This window comes from Amia ocellicauda, chromosome 7 (genome assembly GCF_036373705.1).
Source record: "Amia ocellicauda isolate fAmiCal2 chromosome 7, fAmiCal2.hap1, whole genome shotgun sequence".
NCBI lineage: Eukaryota > Metazoa > Chordata > Actinopteri > Amiiformes > Amiidae > Amia > Amia ocellicauda.
In genome coordinates, this window is record NC_089856.1 from 32,857,783 (window position 1) to 32,881,790 (window position 24,008).

The 24,008-nt window shown below is 47.9% G+C and overlaps 1 protein-coding gene across 2 annotated transcripts in view; it reads right to left on the reverse strand.

The window, feature by feature from the left end:
- Positions 1-24,008, reverse strand: part of LOC136753282 (mucin-2-like) — a 45,203-nt gene that overhangs the window by 4,624 nt on the left and 16,571 nt on the right. The window contains exons 2-3 of one of the 2 annotated variants that reach the window (XM_066709250.1): positions 13,221-13,256; positions 149-11,176 (exon numbers count right to left, since the gene is read on the reverse strand). In XM_066709250.1, coding sequence (XP_066565347.1) covers positions 149-11,176; positions 13,221-13,256 — 11,064 coding nt within the window. The remainder of the gene's footprint in view (positions 1-148; positions 11,177-13,220; positions 13,257-24,008) is intronic. The other variant, XR_010817414.1, reaches the window with a different exon arrangement.

A 24,008-nucleotide genomic window follows, 5' to 3' on the forward strand; every position in this document is an offset into this window, starting at 1 on the left:
TAAAAGTATCTGGTATTCAACATTGAATTAGATTGAACATCAAAATAATGTGAGTAATTCAACAGCAGGAAAGAAAAGTTCAAAATGTCACATAAGATAATAACACTATATACTTCTTATATTATGTCATCCAATTTATATAACTCACTTGAGACCACTATTATTGTCACTGCAGCTCCTTCAGTACGCTGCTCTGTGGTGACGCCAGCAATTGTACTAGTTGATGTTGTCATACTAGTAGTAGCTGTTGTAGTATTAGTTGGTGTTGATGTAATAGTTGGAGCTTCAATTCTGGTGTTAGTTGAAGGTTCAGGAGTGGTGATAGTGGTCGGAGCTTCAGTAGTGGTGATGGTGGTCGGAGGTTCAGATGAGGTAGTGGTGGTCGCAGCTTCGGTGGTGGTGGTGGTGGTCGGAGTTTCAGTAGTGGTGATGGTGATCGGAGGTTCAGTTGTGTTGGTGGTTGGAGCTTCGGTGGTGGTGGTGGGAACTTCAGTTATGGTGGTGGTGGTGGTGATGGTCGGAGCTTCAGTTGTGGTGATGGTGGTTGGAGCTTCAGTTGTGGTGATGGTGGTCGGAGGTTCAGTTGTGTTGGTGGTTGGAGCTTCGGTGGTAGTGGTGGTCAGAGCTTCAGTGGTGGTGGTGGTGGTCGGAGCTTCAGTTGTGGTGGTTTTGGTCAGGGCATCAGTTGTGGTGATGGTAGGAGGTACAGTTGTGTTGGTGGTTGCAGCTTCAGTGCTGGTGGGGGTGGTCAAAGCTTCAGTTGTGGTGGTCGGAGCTTCAGTTGTGGTGGTGGTGGTCGGAGCTTCAATTGTGGTGGTGGTGGTCGGAGCTTCAGTGCTGGTGGTGGTGGTCGGAGATTCAGTTGTGGTGGTGGTGGTCGGAACTTCAGTTGTGGTGGTGGTGGTTGGAGCTTCAGTGCTGGTGGTGGTGGTCGGAGCTTCAGTGCTGGTGGTGGTGGTCGGAGCTTCAGTTGTGGTGGTGGTGGTCAGAGTTTCAGTTGTGGTGGTGGTGCTGGTCGGAACTTCAGTTGTGGTGGTGGTGGTGGTGGTGGTCGGAGTTTCAGTTGTGGTGGTGGTGGTGGTCGGAGCTTCAGTTGTGGTGGTGGTAGTCGGAGCTTCAGTTGTGGTGGTGGTGGTCGGAGCTTCAGTGCTGGTGGTGGTGGTTGGAGCTTCAGTGCTGGTGGTGGTGGTCGGAGCTTCAGTTGTGGTGGTCGGAGCTTCAGTTGTGGTGGTGGTGGTCGGAGCTTCAGTGGTGGTGGTGGTCGGAGCTTCAGTTGTGGTGGTTGTGGTCAGAGCTACTGTGGTGGTGGTGGTGGTCAGAGCTTCAGTGGTGGTGGTGGTGGTGGTCGGAGCTTCAGTTGTGGTGGTCGGAGCTTCAGTTGTGGTGGTGGTGGTCGGAGCTTCAATTGTGGTGGTGGTGGTGGTCGGAACTTCAGTTGTGGTGGTGGTGGTGGTGGTGGTGGTCGGAGTTTCAGTTGTGGTGGTGGTGGTGGTTGGAGCTTCAGTTGTGGTGGTGGTGGTCGGAGCTTCAATTGTGGTGGTGGTAGTCGGAGCTTCAGTTGTGGTGGTGGTGGTCGGAGCTTCAGTGCTGGTGGTGGTGGTTGGAGCTTCAGTGCTGGTGGTGGTGGTCGGAGCTTCAGTTGTGGTGGTCGGAGCTTCAGTTGTGGTGGTGGTGGTTTTTGGAGTTTCAGTTGTGGTGGTAGTGGTGGTGGTCGGAGCTTCAGTTGTGGTGGTTGTGGTCAGAGCTACTGTGGTGGTGGTGGTGGTCAGAGCTTCAGTGGTGGTGGTGGTGGTGGTCGGAGCTTCAGTTGTGGTGGTCGGAGCTTCAGTTGTGGTGGTGGTGGTCGGAGCTTCAATTGTGGTGGTGGTGGTGGTCGGAACTTCAGTTGTGGTAGTGGTGGTGGTGGTGGTGGTCGGAGTTTCAGTTGTGGTGGTGGTGGTGGTCGGAGCTTCAGTTGTGGTGGTGGTGGTCGGAGCTTCAATTGTGGTGGTGGTAGTCGGAGCTTCAGTTGTGGTGGTGGTGGTCGGAGCTTCAGTGCTGGTGGTGGTGGTTGGAGCTTCAGTGCTGGTGGTGGTGGTCGGAGCTTCAGTGCTGGTGGTGGTGGTCGGAGCTTCAGTTGTGGTGGTGGTGGTTTTTGGAGTTTCAGTTGTGGTGGTAGTGGTGGTGGTCGGAGCTTCAGTTGTGGTGGTCGGAGTTTCAGTTGTGGTGGTGGTGGTCGCAGCTTCAATTGTGGTGGTAGTGGTCGGAGCTTCAGTTGTGGTGGTGGTGGTCGGAGCTTCAGTGGTGGTGGTGGTGGTCGGAGCTTCAGTTGTGGAGGTGGTGGTCGGAGCTTCGGTGGTGGTGGTGGTCGGATCTTCAGTGGTGGTGGTGGTAGTCGGAGCGTCAGTAGTGGTGGTGGTGGTGGTCGGAGCTTCGGTGGTGGTGCTGGTGGTCGGAGCTTCGGTGGTGGTGCTAGTAGTCGGAGCTTCAGTTGTGGTGGTCGGAACTTTAGTTGTGGTGGTGGTGGTCGGAGCTTCAATTGTGGTGATGGTGGTCGGAGCTTCAGTGCTGGTGGTGGTGGTCGGAGCTTCGGTGGTGGTGCTAGTGGTCGGAGCTTCAGTTGTGGTGGTCGGAACTTTAGTTGTGGTGGTGGTGGTCGGAGCTTCAATTGTGGTGGTGATGGTCGGAGCTTCAGTGCTGGTGGTGGTGGTCGGAGCTTCAGTTGTGGTGGTGGTGGTCAAAGCTTCAGTGCTGGTGGTGGTGGTCGGAGTTTCAGTGCTGGTGGTGGTGGTCGGAGCTTCAGTGCTTGTGGTGGTGGTCGGAGCTTCAGTTGTGGTGGTGGTGGTGGTCGGAGCTTCAGTTGTGGTGGTGGTGGTCGGAGCTTCAGTTGTGGTGGTGGTGGTCGGAGGTTCAGATGAGGTGGTGGTGGGAGTGTCAGTTGTGGTGGTGGTGGTGGTGGTCGGAGCTTCAGTTGTGGTGGTGGTGGTGGTCGGAGCTTCAGTTGTGGTGGTGGTGGTGGTCGGAGCTTCAGTTTTGGTGGTCGGATCTTCAATTGTGGTGTTGGAGGTCGAAGCTTTAGTTGTGGTGGTGGTGGTCGGAGCTTCAGTTGTGGTGGTGGTGGTCGGAGCTTCAGTTGTGGTGGTGGTGGTCGGAGCTTCAGTTGTGGTGGTGGTGGTCGGAGCTTCAGTGGTGGTGGTGGTAGTCGGAGCTTCAGTGGTGGTGGTGGTGGTGGTCGGAGCTTCGGTGGTGGTGCTGGTGGTCGGAGCTTCGGTGGTGGTGCTAGTGGTCGGAGCTTCAGTTGTGGTGGTCGGAACTTCAGTTGTGGTGGTTGGAGCTTCAGTTGTGGTGGTCAGAGCTTCAGTTGTGGTGGTCAGAGCTTCAGTGGTGGTGGAGGTGGTCGGAGCTTCAATTGTGGTGGTGGTGGTCGGAGCTTCAGTGCTGGTGGTGGTGGTCTGAGCTTCAGTGCTGGTGGTGGTGGTCGGAGCTTCAGTTGTGGTGGTGGTGGTCGGAGTTTCAGTTGTGGTGGTGGTGGTGGTCGGAACTTCAGTTGTGGTGGTGGTGGTGGTCGGAGCTTCAGTTGTGGTGGTGGTGGTGGTGGTGGTGGTGGTGGTGGTGGTCGGAGCTTCAGTTGTGGTGGTCGGAGTTTCAGTTGTGGTGGTTGGAGCTTCAATTTTGGTGGTGGTGGTCGGTTCTTCGGTGGTGGTGGTGGTGGTGGTCGGAGCTTCAGTGGTGGTGCTGGTGGTCAGAGCTTCAGTTGTGGTGGTGGTGGTGGTGGTGGTGGTCGGAGCTTCAGTTGTGGTGGTCGGAGTTTCAGTTGTGGTGGTTGGAGCTTCAATTGTGGTGGTGGTGGTCGGTTCTTCGGTGGTGGTGGTGGTGGTGGTGGTGGTCGGAGCTTCAGTGGTGGTGCTGGTGGTCAGAGCTTCAGTTGTGGTGGTCGGAACTTTAGTTGTGGTGGTGGTGGTCGGAGCTTCAATTGTGGTGATGGTGGTCGGAGCTTCAGTGCTGGTGGTGGTGGTCGGAGCTTCGGTGGTGGTGCTAGTGGTCGGAGCTTCAGTTGTGGTGGTCGGAACTTTAGTTGTGGTGGTGGTGGTCGGAGCTTCAATTGTGGTGGTGATGGTCGGAGCTTCAGTGCTGGTGGTGGTGGTCGGAGCTTCAGTTGTGGTGGTGGTGGTCAAAGCTTCAGTGCTGGTGGTGGTGGTCGGAGTTTCAGTGCTGGTGGTGGTGGTCGGAGCTTCAGTGCTTGTGGTGGTGGTCGGAGCTTCAGTTGTGGTGGTGGTGGTGGTCGGAGCTTCAGTTGTGGTGGTGGTGGTCGGAGCTTCAGTTGTGGTGGTGGTGGTCGGAGGTTCAGATGAGGTGGTGGTGGGAGTGTCAGTTGTGGTGGTGGTGGTGGTGGTCGGAGCTTCAGTTGTGGTGGTGGTGGTGGTCGGAGCTTCAGTTGTGGTGGTGGTGGTGGTCGGAGCTTCAGTTTTGGTGGTCGGATCTTCAATTGTGGTGTTGGAGGTCGAAGCTTTAGTTGTGGTGGTGGTGGTCGGAGCTTCAGTTGTGGTGGTGGTGGTCGGAGCTTCAGTTGTGGTGGTGGTGGTCGGAGCTTCAGTTGTGGTGGTTGGAGCTTCAGTTGTGGTGGTGGTGGTCGGAGCTTCAGTGGTGGTGGTGGTAGTCGGAGCTTCAGTGGTGGTGGTGGTGGTGGTCGGAGCTTCGGTGGTGGTGCTGGTGGTCGGAGCTTCGGTGGTGGTGCTAGTGGTCGGAGCTTCAGTTGTGGTGGTCGGAACTTCAGTTGTGGTGGTTGGAGCTTCAGTTGTGGTGGTCAGAGCTTCAGTTGTGGTGGTCAGAGCTTCAGTGGTGGTGGAGGTGGTCGGAGCTTCAATTGTGGTGGTGGTGGTCGGAGCTTCAGTGCTGGTGGTGGTGGTCTGAGCTTCAGTGTTGGTGGTGGTGGTCGGAGCTTCAGTTGTGGTGGTGGTGGTCGGAGTTTCAGTTGTGGTGGTGGTGGTGGTCGGAACTTCAGTTGTGGTGGTGGTGGTGGTCGGAGCTTCAGTTGTGGTGGTGGTGGTGGTGGTCGGAGCTTCAGTTGTGGTGGTTGGAGCTTCAATTTTGGTGGTGGTGGTCGGTTCTTCGGTGGTGGTGGTGGTGGTGGTGGTGGTCGGAGTTTCAGTGGTGGTGCTGGTGGTCAGAGCTTCAGTTGTGGTGGTGGTGGTGGTGGTGGTGGTCGGAGCTTCAGTTGTGGTGGTCGGAGTTTCAGTTGTGGTGGTTGGAGCTTCAATTGTGGTGGTGGTGGTCGGTTCTTCGGTGGTGGTGGTGGTGGTGGTGGTGGTCGGAGCTTCAGTGGTGGTGCTGGTGGTCAGAGCTTCAGTTGTGGTGGTCGGAGCTTCAGTTGTGGTGGTTGGAGATTCAGTTGTGGTGGTCAGAGCTTCAGTTGTGATGGTCGGAGCTTCAGTGGTGGTGGAAGTGGTCGGAGCGTCATTTGTGGTGGTCGGAGCTTCAGTTGTGGTGGTGGTGGTCGGAGCTTCAGTGCTGGTGGTGGTGGTCGGAGCTTCAGTGCTGGTGGTGGTGGTCGGAGCTTTAGTGCTGGTGGTGGTGGTCGGAACTTCAGTTGTGGTGGTGGTGGTCAAAGCTTCAGTGCTGGTGGTGGTGGTCGGAGTATCAGTGCTGGTGGTGGTGGTCGGAGCTTCAGTGCTTGTGGTGGTGGTCGGAGCTTCAGTTGTGGTGGTGGTGGTGGTCGGAGCTTCAGTTGTGGTGGTGGTGGTCGGAGCTTCAGTGGTGGTGGTGGTGGTCGGAGCTTCAGTTGTGGTGGTTGTGGTCAGGGCTACAGTTGTGGTGATGGTGGTCTGAGCTTCAGTTGTGGTGGTGGTGGTCGGAGGTTCAGATGAGGTGGTGGTGGGAGTGTCAGTTGTGGTGGTGGTGGTGGTGGTCGGAGGTTCAGTTTTGGTGGTTGTGGGAGCGTCAGTTGTGGTGGTGGTGGTGGTGGTGGTCAGAGCTTCAGTTGTGGTGGTGGTGTTGGTGGTCGGAGCTTCAGTTGTGGTGGTGGTGGTGGTCGGAGCTTCAGTTGTGGTGGTGGTGGTGGTCGGAGCTTCAGTTTTGGTGTTGGAGGTCGAAGCTTTAGTTGTGGTGGTGGTGGTCGGAGCTTCAGTTGTGGTGGTGGTGGTCGGAGCTTCAGTTGTGGTGGTGGTGGTCGGAGCTTCATTGGTGGTGGTGGTGGTCGGAGCTTCAGTTGTGGTGGTTGGAGCTTCAGTTGTGGTGGTGGTGGTCGGAGCTTCAGTTGTGGTGGTGGTGGTCGGAGTTTCAGTTGTGGTGGTGGTGGTGGTCGGAGCTTCGGTGGTGGTGCTGGTGGTCGGAGCTTCAGTTGTGGTGGTGGTGGTGGTGGTGGTGGTGGTCGGAGCTTCAGTTGTGGTGGTCGGAGTTTCAGTTGTGGTGGTTGGAGCTTCAATTGTGGTGGTGGTGGTCGGTTCTTCGGTGGTGGTGGTGGTGGTGGTGGTGGTCGGAGCTTCAGTGGTGGTGCTGGTGGTCAGAGCTTCATTTGTGGTGGTGGTGGTGGTTGGAGCTTCAGTGGTGGTGCTGGTGGTCAGAGCTTCAGTTGTGGTGGTCGGAGCTTCAGTTGTGGTGGTTGGAGATTCAGTTGTGGTGGTCAGAGCTTCAGTTGTGATGGTCGGAGCTTCAGTGGTGGTGGAAGTGGTCGGAGCTTCATTTGTGGTGGTCGGAGCTTTAGTTGTGGTGGTGGTGGTCGGAGTTTCAGTTGTGGTGGTGGTGGTCGGAGCTTTAGTGCTGGTGGTGGTGGTCGGAGCTTGAATGCTGGTGGTGGTGGTCGGAGCTTCAGTTGTGGTGGTGGTGGTCGGAGCTTCAGTGCTGGTGGTGGTGGTCGGAGCTTCAGTGCTGGTGGTGGTGGTCGGAGCTTCAGTTGTGGTGGTGGTGGTCGGAGCTTCAGTGCTGGTGGTGGTGGTCGGAGCTTCAGTGCTGGTGGTGGTGGTCTGAGCTTCAGTGCTGGTGGTGGTGGTCGGAACTTCAGTTGTGGTGGTGGTGGTCAAAGCTTCAGTGCTGGTGGTGGTGGTCGGAGCTTCAGTTGTGGTGGTGGTGGTGCTCGGAGCTTCAGTTGTGGTGGTGGTGGTCGGAGCTTCAGTGGTGGTGGTGGTCGGAGCTTCAGTTGTGGTGGTTGTGGTCAGGGCTACAGTTGTGGTGATGGTGGTCTGAGCTTCAGTTGTGGTGGTGGTGGTCGGAGGTTCAGATGAGGTGGTGGTGGGAGTGTCAGTTGTGGTGGTGGTGGTGGTGGTCGGAGGTTCAGTTTTGGTGGTTGTGGGAGCGTCAGTTGTGGTGGTGGTGGTGGTGGTGGTCAGAGCTTCAGTTGTGGTGGTGGTGTTGGTGGTTGGAGCTTCAGTTGTGGTGGTGGTGGTGGTCGGAGCTTCAGTTGTGGTGGTGGTGGTGGTCGGAGCTTCAGTTTTGGTGGTCGGAGCTTCAATTGTGGTGTTGGAGGTCGAAGCTTTAGTTGTGGTGGTGGTGGTCGGAGCTTCAGTTGTGGTGGTGGTGGTCGGAGCTTCAGTGGTGGTGGTGGTCGGAGCTTCAGTTGTGGTGGTTGTGGTCAGGGCTACAGTTGTGGTGATGGTGGTCTGAGCTTCAGTTGTGGTGGTGGTGGTCGGAGGTTCAGATGAGGTGGTGGTGGGAGTGTCAGTTGTGGTGGTGGTGGTGGTGGTCGGAGGTTCAGTTTTGGTGGTTGTGGGAGCGTCAGTTGTGGTGGTGGTGGTGGTGGTGGTCAGAGCTTCAGTTGTGGTGGTGGTGTTGGTGGTTGGAGCTTCAGTTGTGGTGGTGGTGGTGGTCGGAGCTTCAGTTGTGGTGGTGGTGGTGGTCGGAGCTTCAGTTTTGGTGGTCGGAGCTTCAATTGTGGTGTTGGAGGTCGAAGCTTTAGTTGTGGTGGTGGTGGTCGGAGCTTCAGTTGTGGTGGTGGTGGTCGGAGCTTCAGTTGTGGTGGTGGTGGTCGGAGCTTCATTGGTGGTGGTGGTGGTCGGAGCTTCAGTTGTGGTGGTTGGAGCTTCAGTTGTGGTGGTGGTGGTCGGAGCTTCAGTGGTGGTGGTGGTAGTCGGAGCTTCAGTGGTGGTGCTGGTGGTGGTCGGAGCTTCGGTGGTGGTGCTGGTGGTCGGAGCTTCGGTGGTGGTGCTAGTGGTCGGAGCTTCAGTTGTGGTGGTCGGAACTTCAGTTGTGGTGGTTGGAGCTTCAGTTGTGGTGGTCAGAGCTTCAGTTGTGGTGGTCAGAGCTTCAGTGCTGGTGGTGGTGGTCTGAGCTTCAGTGCTGGTGGTGGTGGTCGGAGCTTCAGTTGTGGTGGTGGTGGTCGGAGTTTCAGTTGTGGTGGTGGTGGTGGTCGGAACTTCAGTTGTGGTGGTGGTGGTGGTCAGATCTTCAGTTGTGGTGGTGGTGGTGGTGGTGGTGGTGGTCGGAGCTTCAGTTGTGGTGGTCGGAGTTTTAGTTGTGGTGGTTGGAGCTTCAATTGTGGTGGTGGTGGTCGGTTCTTCGGTGGTGGTGGTGGTGGTGGTGGTTGTCGGAGCTTCAGTGGTGGTGCTGGTGGTCAGAGCTTCTTTTGTGGTGGTGGTGGTGGTTGGAGCTTCAGTGGTGGTGCTGGTGGTCAGAGCTTCAGTTGTGGTGGTCGGAGCTTCAGTTGTGGTGGTTGGAGATTCAGTTGTGGTGGTCGGAGCTTCAGTTGTGATGGTCGGAGCTTCAGTGGTGGTGGAAGTGGTCGGAGCTTCATTTGTGGTGGTCGGAGCTTCAGTTGTGGTGGTGGTGTTCGGAGTTTCAGTTGTGGTGGTGGTGGTCGGAGCTTGAGTGCTGGTGGTGGTGGTCGGAGCTTCAGTTGTGGTGGTGGTGGTCGGAGTTTCAGTTGTGGTGGTGGTCGGAACTTCAGTTGTGGTGGTGGTGGTGGTCGGAGCTTCAGTTGTGGTGGTGGTGGTGGTCGGAGCTTCAGTTGTAGTGGTGGTGGTCGGAGCTTCTGTGGTGGTGGTGGTAGGAGCTTTAGTTGTGGTGGTTGTGGTCAGAGCTACAGTTGTGGTGATGGTGGTATGAACTTCAGTTGTGGTGGTGGTGGTCGGAGGTTCAGATGAGGTGGTGGTTGGAGCGTCAGTTGTGGTGGTGGTGGTGGTGGTCGGAGCTTCAGTTGTGGTGGTCGGAGTTTCAGTTGTGGTGGTGGTGGTGGTCGGAGCTTCAGTTGTGGTGGTCGGAGGTTCAGTGCTGGTGGTGGTGGTCGGAGCTTTAGTTGTGGTGGTGGTGGTCGGAGCTTCAGTTGTGGTGGTTGGAGATTCAGTTGTGGTGGTCGGAGCTTCAGTTGTGGTGGTTCTGATCAGAGCTTCAGTTGTGGTGGTGGTGGTGGTCGGAGCTTCAGTTGTGGTGGTCGGAGGTTCAGTGCTGGTGGTGGTGGTCGGAGCTTTAGTTGTGGTGGTGGTGGTCGGAGCTTCAGTTGTGGTGGTCGGAGCTTCAGTTGTGGTGGTTGGAGATTCAGTTGTGGTGGTCGGAGCTTCAGTTGTGGTGGTTCTGATCAGAGCTTCAGTTGTGGTGGTGGTGATCGGAGGTTCAGTTGAAGTGGTGGTGGGAGCGTCAGTTGTGGTGGTGGTGGTGGTGGTGGTGGTGGTCGGAGCTTCAGTTGTGGTGGTGGTGGTCAGAGCTTCGGTGGTGGTGGTGGTGGTGGTGGTGGGAACTTCATCTGTGGTGGTGGTCGGAGCTTCAGTTGTGGAGGTCGGAGCTTCAGTTGTGGTGGTTGTGGTCGGAGCTTCAGTTGTGGTGGTCAGAGCTTCAGTTGTGGTGGTGGTAGTCGGAGCATTAGTGGTTGTGGTCGGAGCTTCAGTGGTGGTGGTGGTGGTCGGAGCTTCAGTGGTGGTGATGGTGGTGGTGGTGGTCGGAGCATTAGTGGTTGTGGTCGGAGCTTCAGTTGTGGTGGTTGTGGTCGGAGCTTCAGTTGTGGTGGTGGTGGTCAGAGCTTCAGTTGTGGTGGTGGTGGACAGAGCTTCGGTGGTGGTGGTGGTGGTGGTGGTGGGAACTTCATCTGTGGTGGTGGTGGTCGGAGCTTCAGTTGTGGTGGTTGTGGTCGGAGCTTCAGTTGTGGTGGTCAGAGCTTCAGTTGTGATGGTGGTGGTTGGAGCTTCATTTGTTGTGGTGGTGGACAGAGCTTCGGTGGTGGTGGTGGTGGTGGTGGGAGCATCGGTGGTAGTGGTGGTGGTGGTGGTGGGAGCACTAGTTGTGGTGGTGGTCGTTGGAGGTTCAGTTGTGGTGGTGGTGGGAGCATCAGTTGTTGTGGTGGTGGTGGTGGCGGTCGGAGGTTCAGTTGTGGTGGTGGTGGGAGCGTCAGTTGTGGTGATTGTGGTCGGAGCTTCAGTTGTGGTGGTCAGAGCTTCATTTGTTGTGGTGGTGGACAGAGCTTCGGTGGTGGTGGTGGTGGTGGTGGGAGCATCGGTGGTAGTGGTGGTGGTGGTGGTGGGAGCACTAGTTGTGGTGGTGGTCGTTGGAGGTTCAGTTGTGGTGGTGGTGGGAGCATCAGTTGTTGTGGTGGTGGTGGTGGTGGTCGGAGGTTCAGTTGTGGTGGTGGTGGGAGCGTCAGTTGTGGTGGTTGTGGTCGGAGCTTCAGTTGTGGTGGTCGGAGCGTCAGTTGTGGTGGATGTGGTCGGAGCTACAGTGGTGGTTGTGGTGGTCGGAGGTTCAATTGTGGTGGTGGTGGTCGGAGTTTCAGTTGTGGTGGTGGTGGTGGTCGGAGGTTCAGTTGTGGTGGTGGTGGTTGGAGTTTCAGTTGTGGTGGTGGTGGTCAGAGGTTCAATTGTGTTGGTGGTGGTCGGAGTTTCAGTTGTGGTGGTGGTGGTGGTCGGATCTTCAGTTGTGGTGGTGGTGGTCGGAGCTTCAGTGGTGGTGGTGGTGGTCGGAGTTTCAGTTGTGGTGGTGGTGGTGGTCGGAGTTTCAGTTGTGGTGTTGGTTGTCGGAGCTTCAGTTGTTGTGGTGGTTGTGGTGGGAGCTTCAGTGGTGGTGGTCAGAGCTTCATTTGTGGTGGTTGAAGCTTCAGTTGTGGTGGTGGTGGTGGTGGTGGTGGGAACTTCATTTGTGGTGGTAGTGGGTGTCTCAGTGGTTGTCGTGGTAGGTGCAGTTTTCATGATAGATTGAGCTGCAGTTGTGGTGGTAGTAGTAGATGTAGATATAGTTGCAGTTGGATCAGTAGTTGTGTTAGTGGGGTCTGCAGTTGATGGCACTGCTGTTTCAGAAATGATATATATTACATTTAATATATTTGATTACTTTCTTATTCATCATAGTCTGCTTGTATGGTAGAACAATCAAACATTTTTATTATTAAAAATAATAATTGACTGCATTGCAGATATGCCAACACTGACTGATGCGAGAGAGTTCCCCCCCGGTGGAATGCTCCCACCTCAAGATGTTGAAATAATGTAATGAAGTTTGATGGGAGGTTGAGATTTGTTATTTATTTTATTGTGTTTGACTAACAATGGTCATGTTCATGTAGCACAGATTTCCACAGTTCTGCACAGATCTGCACAGCTCCACCAATGGGATCGGTGGATCTCTATAGATCTGCGCAGATCTGTGGAAATCTGTGCTACAAGAACTTGTCCAATGGCTTCCTCACAGAGAAATATATTTATTTTGTGACTCAGAGATTTATGATTTAGTTAAATATTGAATAAAATGATAAATATTTATTTTGATAAGAAGAGAGAGAGGCAGCTGGACACAGTACAGTACATGGACCACGGCACCACCCAGATAGCACAGGACGTTGGGCCGACGTCGGATTATGGTTGACATGGTCGGACAGCAGTATGGTCGGTGGGGGGGGGTGACGTATAGCCGATGTCCGAATATGGTTGGCATGTTCGGACTGCAGTTACAGTCGGCGAGATGGATCATGTCCGACTAAATGCCGACAAATACGATATCAGTGCAACTTGTTTTAATGCATTGACCTATATAACTTTAAAATATCATACGAATGAATAATAATCATTACAAATATGTTTGATAATGTCAGAAATGTTCACAGCTTCATTATTTGAAAGTGCTCCAGTGCTCTTCCTCGAGACCACAGGCGTCTCCTCAGATGACATCACAATGACGAGCCACTTTAATGTAAGTTCACTTCCACGACTATTATTAAAATATTTAAATTGACTGTTTAAATGTACTGAAAAGTAGAATATGTCATTGTCTGAAGTACTGTGATGTATGTATGACACATTAACTGTGGTTGTTTTCAAAATAACATTTTTAAAAATATCAATGATAGGCTTCTAATTTTCTGGAATGGATAAAAGTGTAAATGACAATATATAGCCAGTTGTGTCATTAATTATGCAGCGAATTTGTAACTAGTGAAAAACAGAAGTGTTCACATTCTCTTCACATTGTATGTTTCTTCAGTGAGCCTCAGTACAGGCGTTGTGTGTGAAGATGCCGCAGAAACGAGTTGTTTGTTTTTGTAAGAGGACACTGAATTAGCCACAAATGTAACTTAATGGTTACAGGACAGAAGGGAAAATTCACATAACTATTTTAAAAGTTGTCAATACTGACAATTAAAATTAGTTATAAGAATGAATACGGCTTATTGAATGCCTTGTAGTTTAGTTAATTTTTGTTTATCTGTTTATCTAGAATTGATCCAGACGTGTCCAGAGGATTCAGGCACTCGATCACTGAGAAGCAAGATCAGATATATTATTCCTTAATACCTCTGCTGAGTGATTTGAATATATGATCTTACATGTCTTTCTGTTGTGTTTTGATCTGGGGATATCTGTAAGTGGCTACTGCACATTTACTTATTTAATATTTAATTGGGCTTGGTTCTGTTGAGCATGTATAAGACGTCAGCTTTTTAAATAACTGTGAATTGGATAATACTAATTTTAGAAATACTCTCTCAAGCTTCCTGCATCCATACCTCACAGGGAGAGAGAAAACGAAGCATTGACAAAGTGTGATTGTAGTTCTGCTCTTCTGCAATATATGTCTACAACAGCAAGAATGGGCTCTGGAAACACTGCGGGCTATAGGACGAGGACGAGCAACACTGGACACAGGATAAGAGCAAAGGATATTTTTGGGGATGAACATTTGCAGGTCAAAACACGGATGGACCGACTGATGTTGGACCGATGTTGGGCAGTCGTTGTTTTGCTCATCGGGCCAAAGTAGGCACTATGATGAGCAAAAAGAAGATGGCCCGACCACTCCAATGCTGCTGTGCTATCTGGGCAGGCAGAGGCACTTACCTGTGGTGGTGAGAAGCGCCATCTGGTTTGGAGTAGCTGAAAGAGATAAATATCAAGGTTAAAGGTAATGAGTTTGCGAAGACTGAATACCACAGAGTCCTGATACTGCACTCGTCTAGAACTGCTGCAGCTCACAGTTAGCTTCCAAACCTCATTTAGTTGCTTTCTGTTTCATTTGGTTGTCACATTGATTACCGATGTGCACGTTATACATAATTACAGGTTGTAAATGCAATGTTTTTCATTAAGGGGCAAATATCTCCAATTATTAATATTACGTGCCTCAATTAGTAGGTCCGTTTTATCGAGTGTAGACCGCACAGTAAACGTCTTATGTTTACCCTTTCATGTGACATGGCCTTCAGCACCGGTACCAGTGCGCCGTTTCACCGTTGGTAACAAAAATCACTACAAACAAGCATAACATTGTCATTTATTATTGTGCCAAGTTTGGTGAGTTTTTGAATATGGCTCATGGGTTTTTTTTGGGGTCAAAATTCATGCTTTTGTAAATACGTGTATTTTGCATATGTGCTCAGTCATTTGCTTGTGGCTGCCATGTTTTTGCATGCAGTCACTTGCTTTTTGCACATTTGATAGATTACAGTATGTATGTAATACATGGACAGTTTCAGGGCACTGGGCTTTATTGTTCTGGAGTAGTAACCGTTTTCATATTCTCACGCGGATTAATGTTAAATCCAACATTACAGCTAAACCGTGAACCCCACAAACTTTTTCATTTTCTGGTTTTCTCTTCAAGGCAGAGGCATACACACATGTGCAGAGTTTCATGTGCGTACTGCATTCCAGTGTGCAGGAAATGTGTAACTTGTCTGAAGAGGCGCATACTTTTTATTCATTGGCCCACAGCACCCATGTTTTTCACTGGGCCATCTCGCCTTTAACTACCTTGGTAGTACTCTGTACTAGTGTCATGCATACCAATTTGTGGCACAGTGGTATGGAGTAGAAGGCACCAAAGCTTGAATCGGAAAACACAGCCTGGCGGACAAAGCTTGAGACCGAGCAACTTCTGATGAACAAGCGTAACAGTAGGCCATAAGGTATACAAGTGTATGAAGTGGCATATGCATGTGTCCATTGGTTTTGGAGAAGAAGATTTTTGTAGCATTTCACAATTTCGCCTCTAATCACAACATGGTGGTGGCACTTCGTGCATGGAAGCCTAATAATAATAATAAAAATCCTAACAGAAACAATAGGCTTCCAGCACTTTGTGCATGGCTTCCATGTTGTCTCAGTAGGTTTCAGATTTTAGCAGGCATTTGTAGTTTAAATGTATGTGTTATTAAATGTGTAATTTTCAATTTCAATCCACTGTAGTATATATTTGTGGTTTTCATTCTTTTCATTTGAAGTATGTATTCTAAGTCAGTGGACTTCATTTTCAATTTCGTCATTGTTGCTTTACTGATGTAACGTACCATTGTATGTTTCATTTTATTCTAACATATATTTGAAATGTTCATTCTTGTGTCATTCAAGATGCATAATGCAATTCCCAAGTTTAGCCAAATGATGGAGGTAGAGGTCTACATAAGGAATGTCATGATGTGGCTGAAATGTGAAGCTTTCATTTTGGTTGGTGTACAACAGACAGGTTTTGTGTCCTATCAGCTTGGCTTTATCAACTTTTACAGATCTTTCTACTAGTTTAATCACTAACAATTTAAGTGGGAGTTTGTCAGACAGTCCGGGGTTCAAGAGGGAGAATGGTCCAGGTCCAAAAAAAGGGTCATAAGCCAGTGAATCCGTCAACTGTGAGCTTTACCCTTCTTTCTCCTGCTCTTCCACGCTCTCGCTCTCGCTCTCGCTCTCCATTGTCTTCTCGCCCTCCTGTGCACCTTGCTACCCCAGCCAAGCATGCACACCCTGGTCTGTTTCCTGGTTCCTTTTATAGGGGAAGTGGTGATTGGGGCTATGGCCATCAGGAGCCCTGCTGGCTTCTGGGGTTTGGAGTCTTGGAGGAGATGTTTTGTAGTCTCCTCCACTGAAAGACCCCAGCCTTGCCTCTCACACTGCCACAATATATATTCTATACAAAAGTAGTAGTCCAAAATGTATTCAACATGGCACAACAGAACCAGCCGATTTGTCCGCAAAGAATACATCTGCACTGAGTCAGACACGTGTTTACAATCAATGCAAAGTAAGCAATATACGTCTATTATTAGTATTTTTACGATTAACATCACATTAAGATGCTTCTATATTTATTCAACACAGCACAACCTCAACCTTTTTTCCCAGTTATATTTCTGATGAGCTTCTAGATAGGTGCACAATTGATGATATCTTTTGAACAGTTATTTGTAAACATCTGTTACAAGCTGTGAATTCAGAAGATAGAAAACTAAGCATTCAGTGTTTCCCATCATTCTCCTGACAAGGTGGTGTATGAGCCTACTGGGAGGGAAAAAGTGTGATTGCATAGAACATTTTATTATACACAATGCAAGAAGTAGAGATTAAAATATTATTAAGCCCCCTGCCTATTTTTGCCACCCGGACAGTATTTTACCGAATTGTCCAGGATTGTTTTGTACTTTGACCCCCATCCGTTTTTTTTATAATTTGAATATTGTAATCTATTGGATATGTTCTTACAAATGTGTTACAATCAGTGCATGACCCCTCCTCCCCACCTCAACAATTCACTAGCACCGCCACTCCCCTATCCCTGCCCCCCAAAATAAAGAAGTCAAATTCCGCCTTTGGTGCGCCGAGATGACACGTACTCCATCGGATGTCTGCAGAGGATTATGTAGAATCCTATCTACTGGCATTTGAACACATCTCAGCAAGAAAGGCCTGGCCTAAGGATCAATGGGCTGGGATTTTAGCACCTTTTCTGACATTGACTTTGCAGATGCAGAAAATGATTAAGTTAAAAACAGAAATCACGCAACAGGCATGCCTGGACCTACAGTCAGGCCAAAAGATCCTGGATGTTAGACATGGTACACCTAGCAAATAGGTGGCAACAGCCAAAATGCAACACCCCAAATATGATACTTGAACTCCCACCAAAGCTAAGGATGTGTGTGTGACAAGGAAACTACAAGAACCTAGATGAGTTTGTAGTGAGGGGGCATGCTGAAAAGCAATTAACTTGAACCTATGCAATATAACCTGGGGAAACAGGACTTGGGTCTTTTTGAACCTCCCTGTAATGTAGCAGATTGATACACCCTTCATGATTCTGAACTAATCCGTAACTAGGGACCTCCAAATGCCATCCCTACCAGGAAGAAAAAGCCATGGCAGAAGATATTACAAGTATATTCCCATTTTGTGATACAGATTTATTCATAGAGACTCCAAAAGGACGGAAAACCAAGTAAGACTGATAGCACATCAAGGCTAGAGGTCAGTAGTGATAATGGCAGCGTATGTGACAGCCGGAAGTCCCGCCTTACCCAGAAGCCCCATGGGCCAGGAAGTCCCACCTATCCAGATGCCCCATGGGCCTGGAAGCCCCTCCTCACCCAGATGCCCCATGGGCCAGGAAGCCCCTCCTTACCCCCGGTGGCCCTTTGAACTGGAACCCTCTCCTCCTTCCCACCACTCCCCCGAGTTTACCCTTTGACCCTCTCCAATCAGCCATCTTGTTAGGATGACCGCCATCTTGTTAGGCTGACAGTCATTTTGGAAAGGGCACAGGTCATCTTGACAACAGTTCACCGCCACCTCACCCTGATGGTGTGTGTGTGTGTGTGTGTGTGTAATGTTTAAGAGGTTAAATTTATTATTATTTGTTTTAGGTTATATGTTTTATGATTAGGTTTGGTATGATATGGTGTTAGCAAAATAAAATAAATTAAAATAAAAAAGAGAACAACAAAAAGTATTTTAAACTGTGTTAATTGATGTGAGTGTGATGTTTTTATGTTATATATTTTATGACTAGGTTTGGGATGGTACAGTGTTAGCAAAATAAAAGAAAAAGAGAGGTATAGACATTCAAAAAATGAGACTTGGTAAAATATGCATCAATGTCAGTCTTTTATTGTGACAGCTCTAAAAAATGACAACAAGGCATCAGGTCAGATGTAGACAGTGAGATTAGATACTGACACGGGTGACCAATGACCCCGCCTCCCCAACACCTACAGCAGCCAGGAAGAAACAACTGGACTGTACTGCACTAGCAACTCCCTCCACTTGTTTATTGGCAAGGGTTGTGACACTGATCATGGCTATTCTGTCTAGCACAGTGTAGAAATTGGGTTTGGTCATGATAGGAATAGTATTTCCAAAAGAACTCGGAAGAACTTTTTGGACAGCTGTAAAAGCAGATTCACCAGGCGGTGACTCTTTATACAGCATTCTCTTGAGCACATTGGCCACTGTTTTCTCAACATCCCCAACTAGAGATTTCACATCAGAATTACCAGTATCTTACAAATCACCAATCTTGCAAGCTATTAGAGAGAGGATGAAAACTTCAAGCAAAGATTTCTCAAACATACGTAAACGTAATTCCAAGGTCCCCGGGGGTTTCTTTCTCTGAAAAAATGAAAATGTAATGTCTTATTGTACAGAAAAGCAGAGCAGACACAAACAGTATTTTATTTATGTTTGTAAAACACATGATAAGCCTTGTTATTTATAACCTTCTCAACTATTTGCATTACTTTCTCATCCACACTTTCTATCAAGTCACTAAACCATTTTGAAGGTAGAGTGCGTGTTTCTAGGCTATGCAAAAGAGTTTTCACTTCTTTCTCAGTCTGCCTGTTGATACTCATTCCACGTAGGGTACGAGCAACACATAACACAATGTTTAGCAAACATGTGACACCTATTTTGTCGCATATAAGAGCTACACTACTCCAAACACTCCCTTGCTCATGATCTAAAGTTAGACAGATGTGATGTAGTTGGCTGGGGTCTCCTATGAGACAGGCTTCACATTTATCAACTAATTCAAGGCCTATACAATGTTTTAACACAAGAGCGACACCGGCCTTTACAGTATGTGTCATCACCAGTCTAACATGCTCATCCTGGTTTTTACAATTATATCTCACACCTTCACTGTCTGAATCAAAACTCTTGTGGGTTCTAGCAAGGCAAGAACAGAAGCATGCAATGTTCAGTCTTGTTCGGGGTCTTAAAGAGCTGACAGAGGAATCAATATCACTGGTGTCAGGGCTTCCATTATTCTAATGAAGAGAAAAGAAAATAACACTTAAAACTGAAATGAGTCTCTAAGCAAATAAGCACATGACTATAGAAGGTTCTAGGGCCTTTATAGTTACCTCTCTTTCTGCTGATTTCCCAACTCCCCTGTCAGTGTCAAAGGTGCTGTTTTCATAATCACTGCCATGGTCAGGGTCCTCGTCATCCTCGTCAGACTCATCAGCAATGCTGACGCCTTCATCTTCATCAGACAGCTGGGCAGCTTCACCGAGGCTCAGGGGAGGGATTCCTACACCAGTCTTTTGTAAAACAAACAAATGTATTTAAATTCACTTTTCACTGAAATGTATACACACACACAACCTAACAGCATGTAAACACCGGCATAAGTTTAAAAATAATAATATTCTTAAACACATTTTTGCTAAGTAAAAATAAAGTTTTACCTCTTACGTGTCTGCACCTTCAGTCCAAGTTTTGTGCTCGGGGCCTCACTATCATCAACAGAGTGGTCATCAGCAGAGTGGCCGTTAGGGGGGCTCTTCTTGGTCGGTGTTGCCATAGCGAGCAGTGATCCTTCCAGGTGTTAGCTGAGAGCTGGCCAAACCAACCTGATGACATGTTTTCAATGTTCATCATGTCAACTGACTGGGACCTCTTCGACAAGACAGAACTACTGGAACTAGTATCATGTATCGATGGTAAGTATAGTTCTGAAACAGGGGTATTGGGGCTGGGTATGTATAGTAATAGAGTCTGGTTCAAAAGTATTAGTATATGATACAAAGTTAATGTATATATGTTTGTATTATTTCAGCGAAATTACCAGATGTGGACTTGCAAAGAGCTGAGATACTGCAGCGTAGATTAACAGAGCCATCACTGCTGGACCAAACAGCCAGCTGCTCGACATGGAGAGTGGAGCTCACAGCCCCCCACGCGTCCGGCACGAACAGTGCCTTCCAAACTGCAAGAAGCGCGAGTTCTGAGGGTAGGGCTGAGCAATGCGTTCAACGCATCAGACTTTATGGTATGACATAGAACAAGGTGTTTCATATTATGAAATAATTATACATTGTATCTTCTAAATCATAATGACAAATAATGTGTAAAGTTACGGTATCGATCTCTGTTTTCACTTTTCATGTTGACAGTTAAATGCATTGGGATTAAACAACACGTATTTTCAGAAAGGGAGACCAGCGAGGGAACCATTAACCCGCATAACTATGCACGGCCCCACCCTGTCCAAGTCTCAGAGCAAACTCTTAATGGCGGTATGTAACATTCATTGGGTTACTGATGTGTTTTTATTATTATGTATTGTTTTCCAAATGCTGTGAAAGTTACTGTACAAAACAAGATACCATAACACCTATGTGTTTCTTATAGCTGAAAACGCTTTGCGGTCAGGGCATGCAGGCACCTTACAGAGGCCAGTGAAAGGAGGGGGCAAGGGGCCCACTTCTGAAGAAAACCGGACGTGTTGATAAGGAAGCTACTGGTGTACGTCGCCATCCACACACAGACACTTTGAAAAAAAAAGTACAATTCAGCTGTGCATAACTGAGAAAAGCACGCAGTAAGACAGCCTGTGTTGCTCACGATTCAACTGACAATGAGCAGGTGGTGACACCTAAACAGAACCCGGCTTGTAAAAGACAGCGGGTTATTGACAACACCTCCGATGTGGAGGTACACAGTGTGAAAGTGACCAAAACGAAACCCACTACTGTAAAAACAGGTAAGCGTACAAATAGGACAGCTAACACCACTCCGAGTGTGCATAAAGAGATAGACAGGTCAGGTGAACAAATATCTTGTGCAGACATTCAGACCTCTGATGATTCTAGGGCCCTGTTGTTTAGCAAGATATGTCACATTTGTTGGCAACTTTACACACAGCTCATAGAAAAATACAAATACAAATGTGTTAAAACAAAAAGGGTATAGCACCGTTTCTGATGAGAGTTTGCTGAATGGGCTCACTGTGAGTGAAACAGTCTCTCTGCAAGATGTAGAGGAGCTGATACAGAAAATAGCCACTTCTGAAAACCGCAATTGACAAACAATGAAACAAGTAAGACGCAGAAACGCTTGGTCTGCACATGTAATCACGGCAGTACTGATAAAGAAAATTAATGCTGCCAAAAGAGTGCTGCATAGGCTTAAATCTACAATGGATGTGTCACAATTACAGTCTGACAATTTAAGCACAGTGCTGGCTGATGACCACCCAGCAAACTTGGAAATTCAGGAATATATAGATTTGGATGTGTCTGATGGATTAGCATTAGAAGCTAATAACAATGATAATCAGATTGGGGGTTGTGATGTTGCAATGTTAGAGGTGAATAATGAAAATGATGAACAAATGGGTGAGGGTGGTGATGGCGGGGACCCGCCTCGGGTGTTTTTGGAGCATATTCATCGCTATGACCGGAAAAATTAATAGGATTTGGGGTATGGAGTTTTATGAAGAATTCAGGTTTGTGAATATGGATCTGGTAGAGTTTACACGGAGGCCGTGCATATTGTGCATGTGGCTGTGCAAGGGCTGTTAAATGAAATATCACACAATGTGGGGCCTAATGATTTTGTACAGCTTAGACTGAGCTCGGGGTAATTAAATAATGCTTTCTATTCGAGGAGACTACATTTGGGGGAGCTGGATGTGAGAAATTTCCTAGAGAGCATAGCTAATTTACTGCAAATTCACCCCGAAATCCTAATAGATGGTAGTTTTAGAATAACGGTCACAGTAATTAGAAATATGCAAGGTGGTGGTGGTGCACAGAGGCGTATAAAAGGTATTTTGTTTAGCAAGATAGTAGACACGAAAATGGCTTGCCTCACTGATTTCAAAAACCAAGGTAACAATTTATGTTTCGCCGCCAGTGTGTACCGCTTGTGGAAGGGTAAAGAATGCACAGATGCAGAAATGTTAGATGGTGCCAAATGAATACATATTCAGCTAGGGTTTTCAATTCAGAAAAAAAAAAAAATCAGACATTCAGGCATTTGAAAGACTATTGGGGGTCGTTATCAAGGTATTTTACTATGGAAATGGGTGGGAATATTTTACTACTGGGCCTACTATAAATTCTAAAGTCCTGTTTGTTTTACTTCACGAACAACATTACTACGGGATTTTAAACCAGAACCAGAGTTTAAATCAGAACGTTTATAGGTGCTAGCTATTTCTGTGATAATTGCCACGCGGTATATGGACATAAAAATAGTCACACGTGTCGGAATTTGTGCAGAGCATGTTTAGACCCCCACTGTTTTGAGGTTAAAGAGACCATCACCAGATGCAGTGTATGTAAAACATTCTGTAGAGGTGGTGTCTGTCTCAGGAGACACAAGGCTAAAGCTGCCACCAAAGAGATTCAGTGTGTTCAGTACTTTTACTGTACGGAGTGCCGGACTTTTCTCCCAATAATGCACACTTGTGAAGAAAAGCTATGTCCGCACTGAAAAAGTGTTATCCAGACACTGACATTCATTTATGCTACATGAGCATAATAAACATCCCCAAACAATCGGAAAAATACATTTTCTTTGATTTCGAGTGCATGCAAGAAACAGGGACACACATCCCAAATTATGTTTATGCCTCACACATAAACAACGAACACACATGGGAGTTTTATGGGGATTCATGCTTATCAGGCTTTGTGAAATGTTTAATCGACACGTGTTTTTAAACTACACTTTTATTTCACACAATGGTAAAGGCTATGATAACTACTTGGTCACCTGGAAACATACAAAAGAGCACTACACACAGCTATCAAATGTAAATATTTTTATCGCCAGTTTCACCACCACCTATGCTAGGTTAGAACTGTACTCTCTTTTAGATGCATTACAAGATCGTTGTTTGTATTATGACACTGATTCAATCATTTATGTAAACAGGTCAAACCAGTGGGACCCGGAATTAGGAGATTATCTGGGGCAATTGACAAGTGAGCTGCCTCCAGATCAGCACATTACTGAGGACCTAAATCCAATGGATATAAGCTCTCAGGAGGGAAAGCTTGTATCAATGTAAAGGGTATCACATTAAACATGGCTAATAATGAGAAAATTAATTTTGATAGCCTAAAAGATTTGATACTTGACAATGCGGATAAGGAGGCTGGTGCAAATGGTGAAATAAAATACATTATACTCCGGCAACCAGGGATAGTACGTGTTAAGAGGGGGTGTGTATTGTGATAATAGCATTCTAGCCCTGAGCTGGAGCTCTGATCTAAAGAAGACTTCTCCCCCAAAGTTACCAGAATTCCTGAGCTCATCGGCCCATGAACTGTTCTACGTCAAAGTGACAGTTTTGGGAGTCGGCTCACCTAGAATGGGCCAAATGGCTTGGAATCCCTTCTGTAAAAACGTCTGGGGAATATGGCTTGGAGGTCATACATCCCTTTGAAGCGGGCGAGAGCCGAAATCCCGAAACAGGGCTACGAATCCAGGCAAACCGGCATTTCCAAAAGATGGCATGGATTGACATCAGGCATAAATCGAGCCTCCTCCAATAGGAGACTGGGGGCTGTGGAGTCTTTTAAAGAACTTTATTAAGTAAAGAACTTTAGAACCTGCGCCTGCCCTCCTGTACCCATCTGATCAGTGGAGTTCATACAGCTGGACAATTGACTAAGTCGACTGTTATACAGAAGTGTTCAGTCATTTAAATAGCTACTGAGTCTTAAGAAACTTGACCCTCGGAAACTAACAGGGCCCTGCTTTCCTCAAAGACTCTGTCTTCAAAAACCCTGCTTGCAAAGACGATATCCTGTGCACAACCTTGGAGCCTTCAAACCAGTGGAAAATCTGTTTGGAAAAGACTCTACTTTCACGAACCCCCAACTTCCACGAGCAACGACTTAGGAAGTTATTGGACCTTGTCCCACCCCATGGAACCTCATGCCGTGTGCCTTTATCTGATCCCGAAGGCAGAGAGGCCTCTCTGCGATGAAGTTCAGATAAGTTTAACAGTTTGGAGTTTATTATTCATGACATTTGAGAAATCAATTAGAAATGTTATTCTGTGAGTCATAAACTTTAGAATGTGTAATATCATTTAGTATTTTCTTAAATATAAATGAGTGCTGCATTAAACTGTTTTGTTTGACAATTTTTGAAATAAAATCCGTCAATGCCAAGAAATATCTTCTCATTCCTGTTTAACTGTTTTAGTCTGAAATTGACACACATTAATAGACACTAGATTATAGGTGGCCCTGCCTATCCTTAATAATTTAACAGTAATCAATTAGGGAGAATTGTGGTAACAAGAAATGATAGAATCTTTCTTGGCACCCAAACGTAAATGAGACTGATATATATAACGAGAAGTTATTTGACATACATACTAACCTGCATAGTTATTTGATGTCCGACTAATAATACTAATGAGAGACTCACCTTTGTCTTACTAACTGGTATTGTAGTCAATGTGTTTGTAATTTTGTTTAACAATTTCTGTGTTATCATATGCAATTCCATGTTCTTTGATTTGGTCACGAAAGTGATTTGTGTTTGATTTGTTGATCTCGAGTGAATTTTAATTAGTTTTTCCCTTTTTGTATAACTAGTGTAGTGCTACATTTT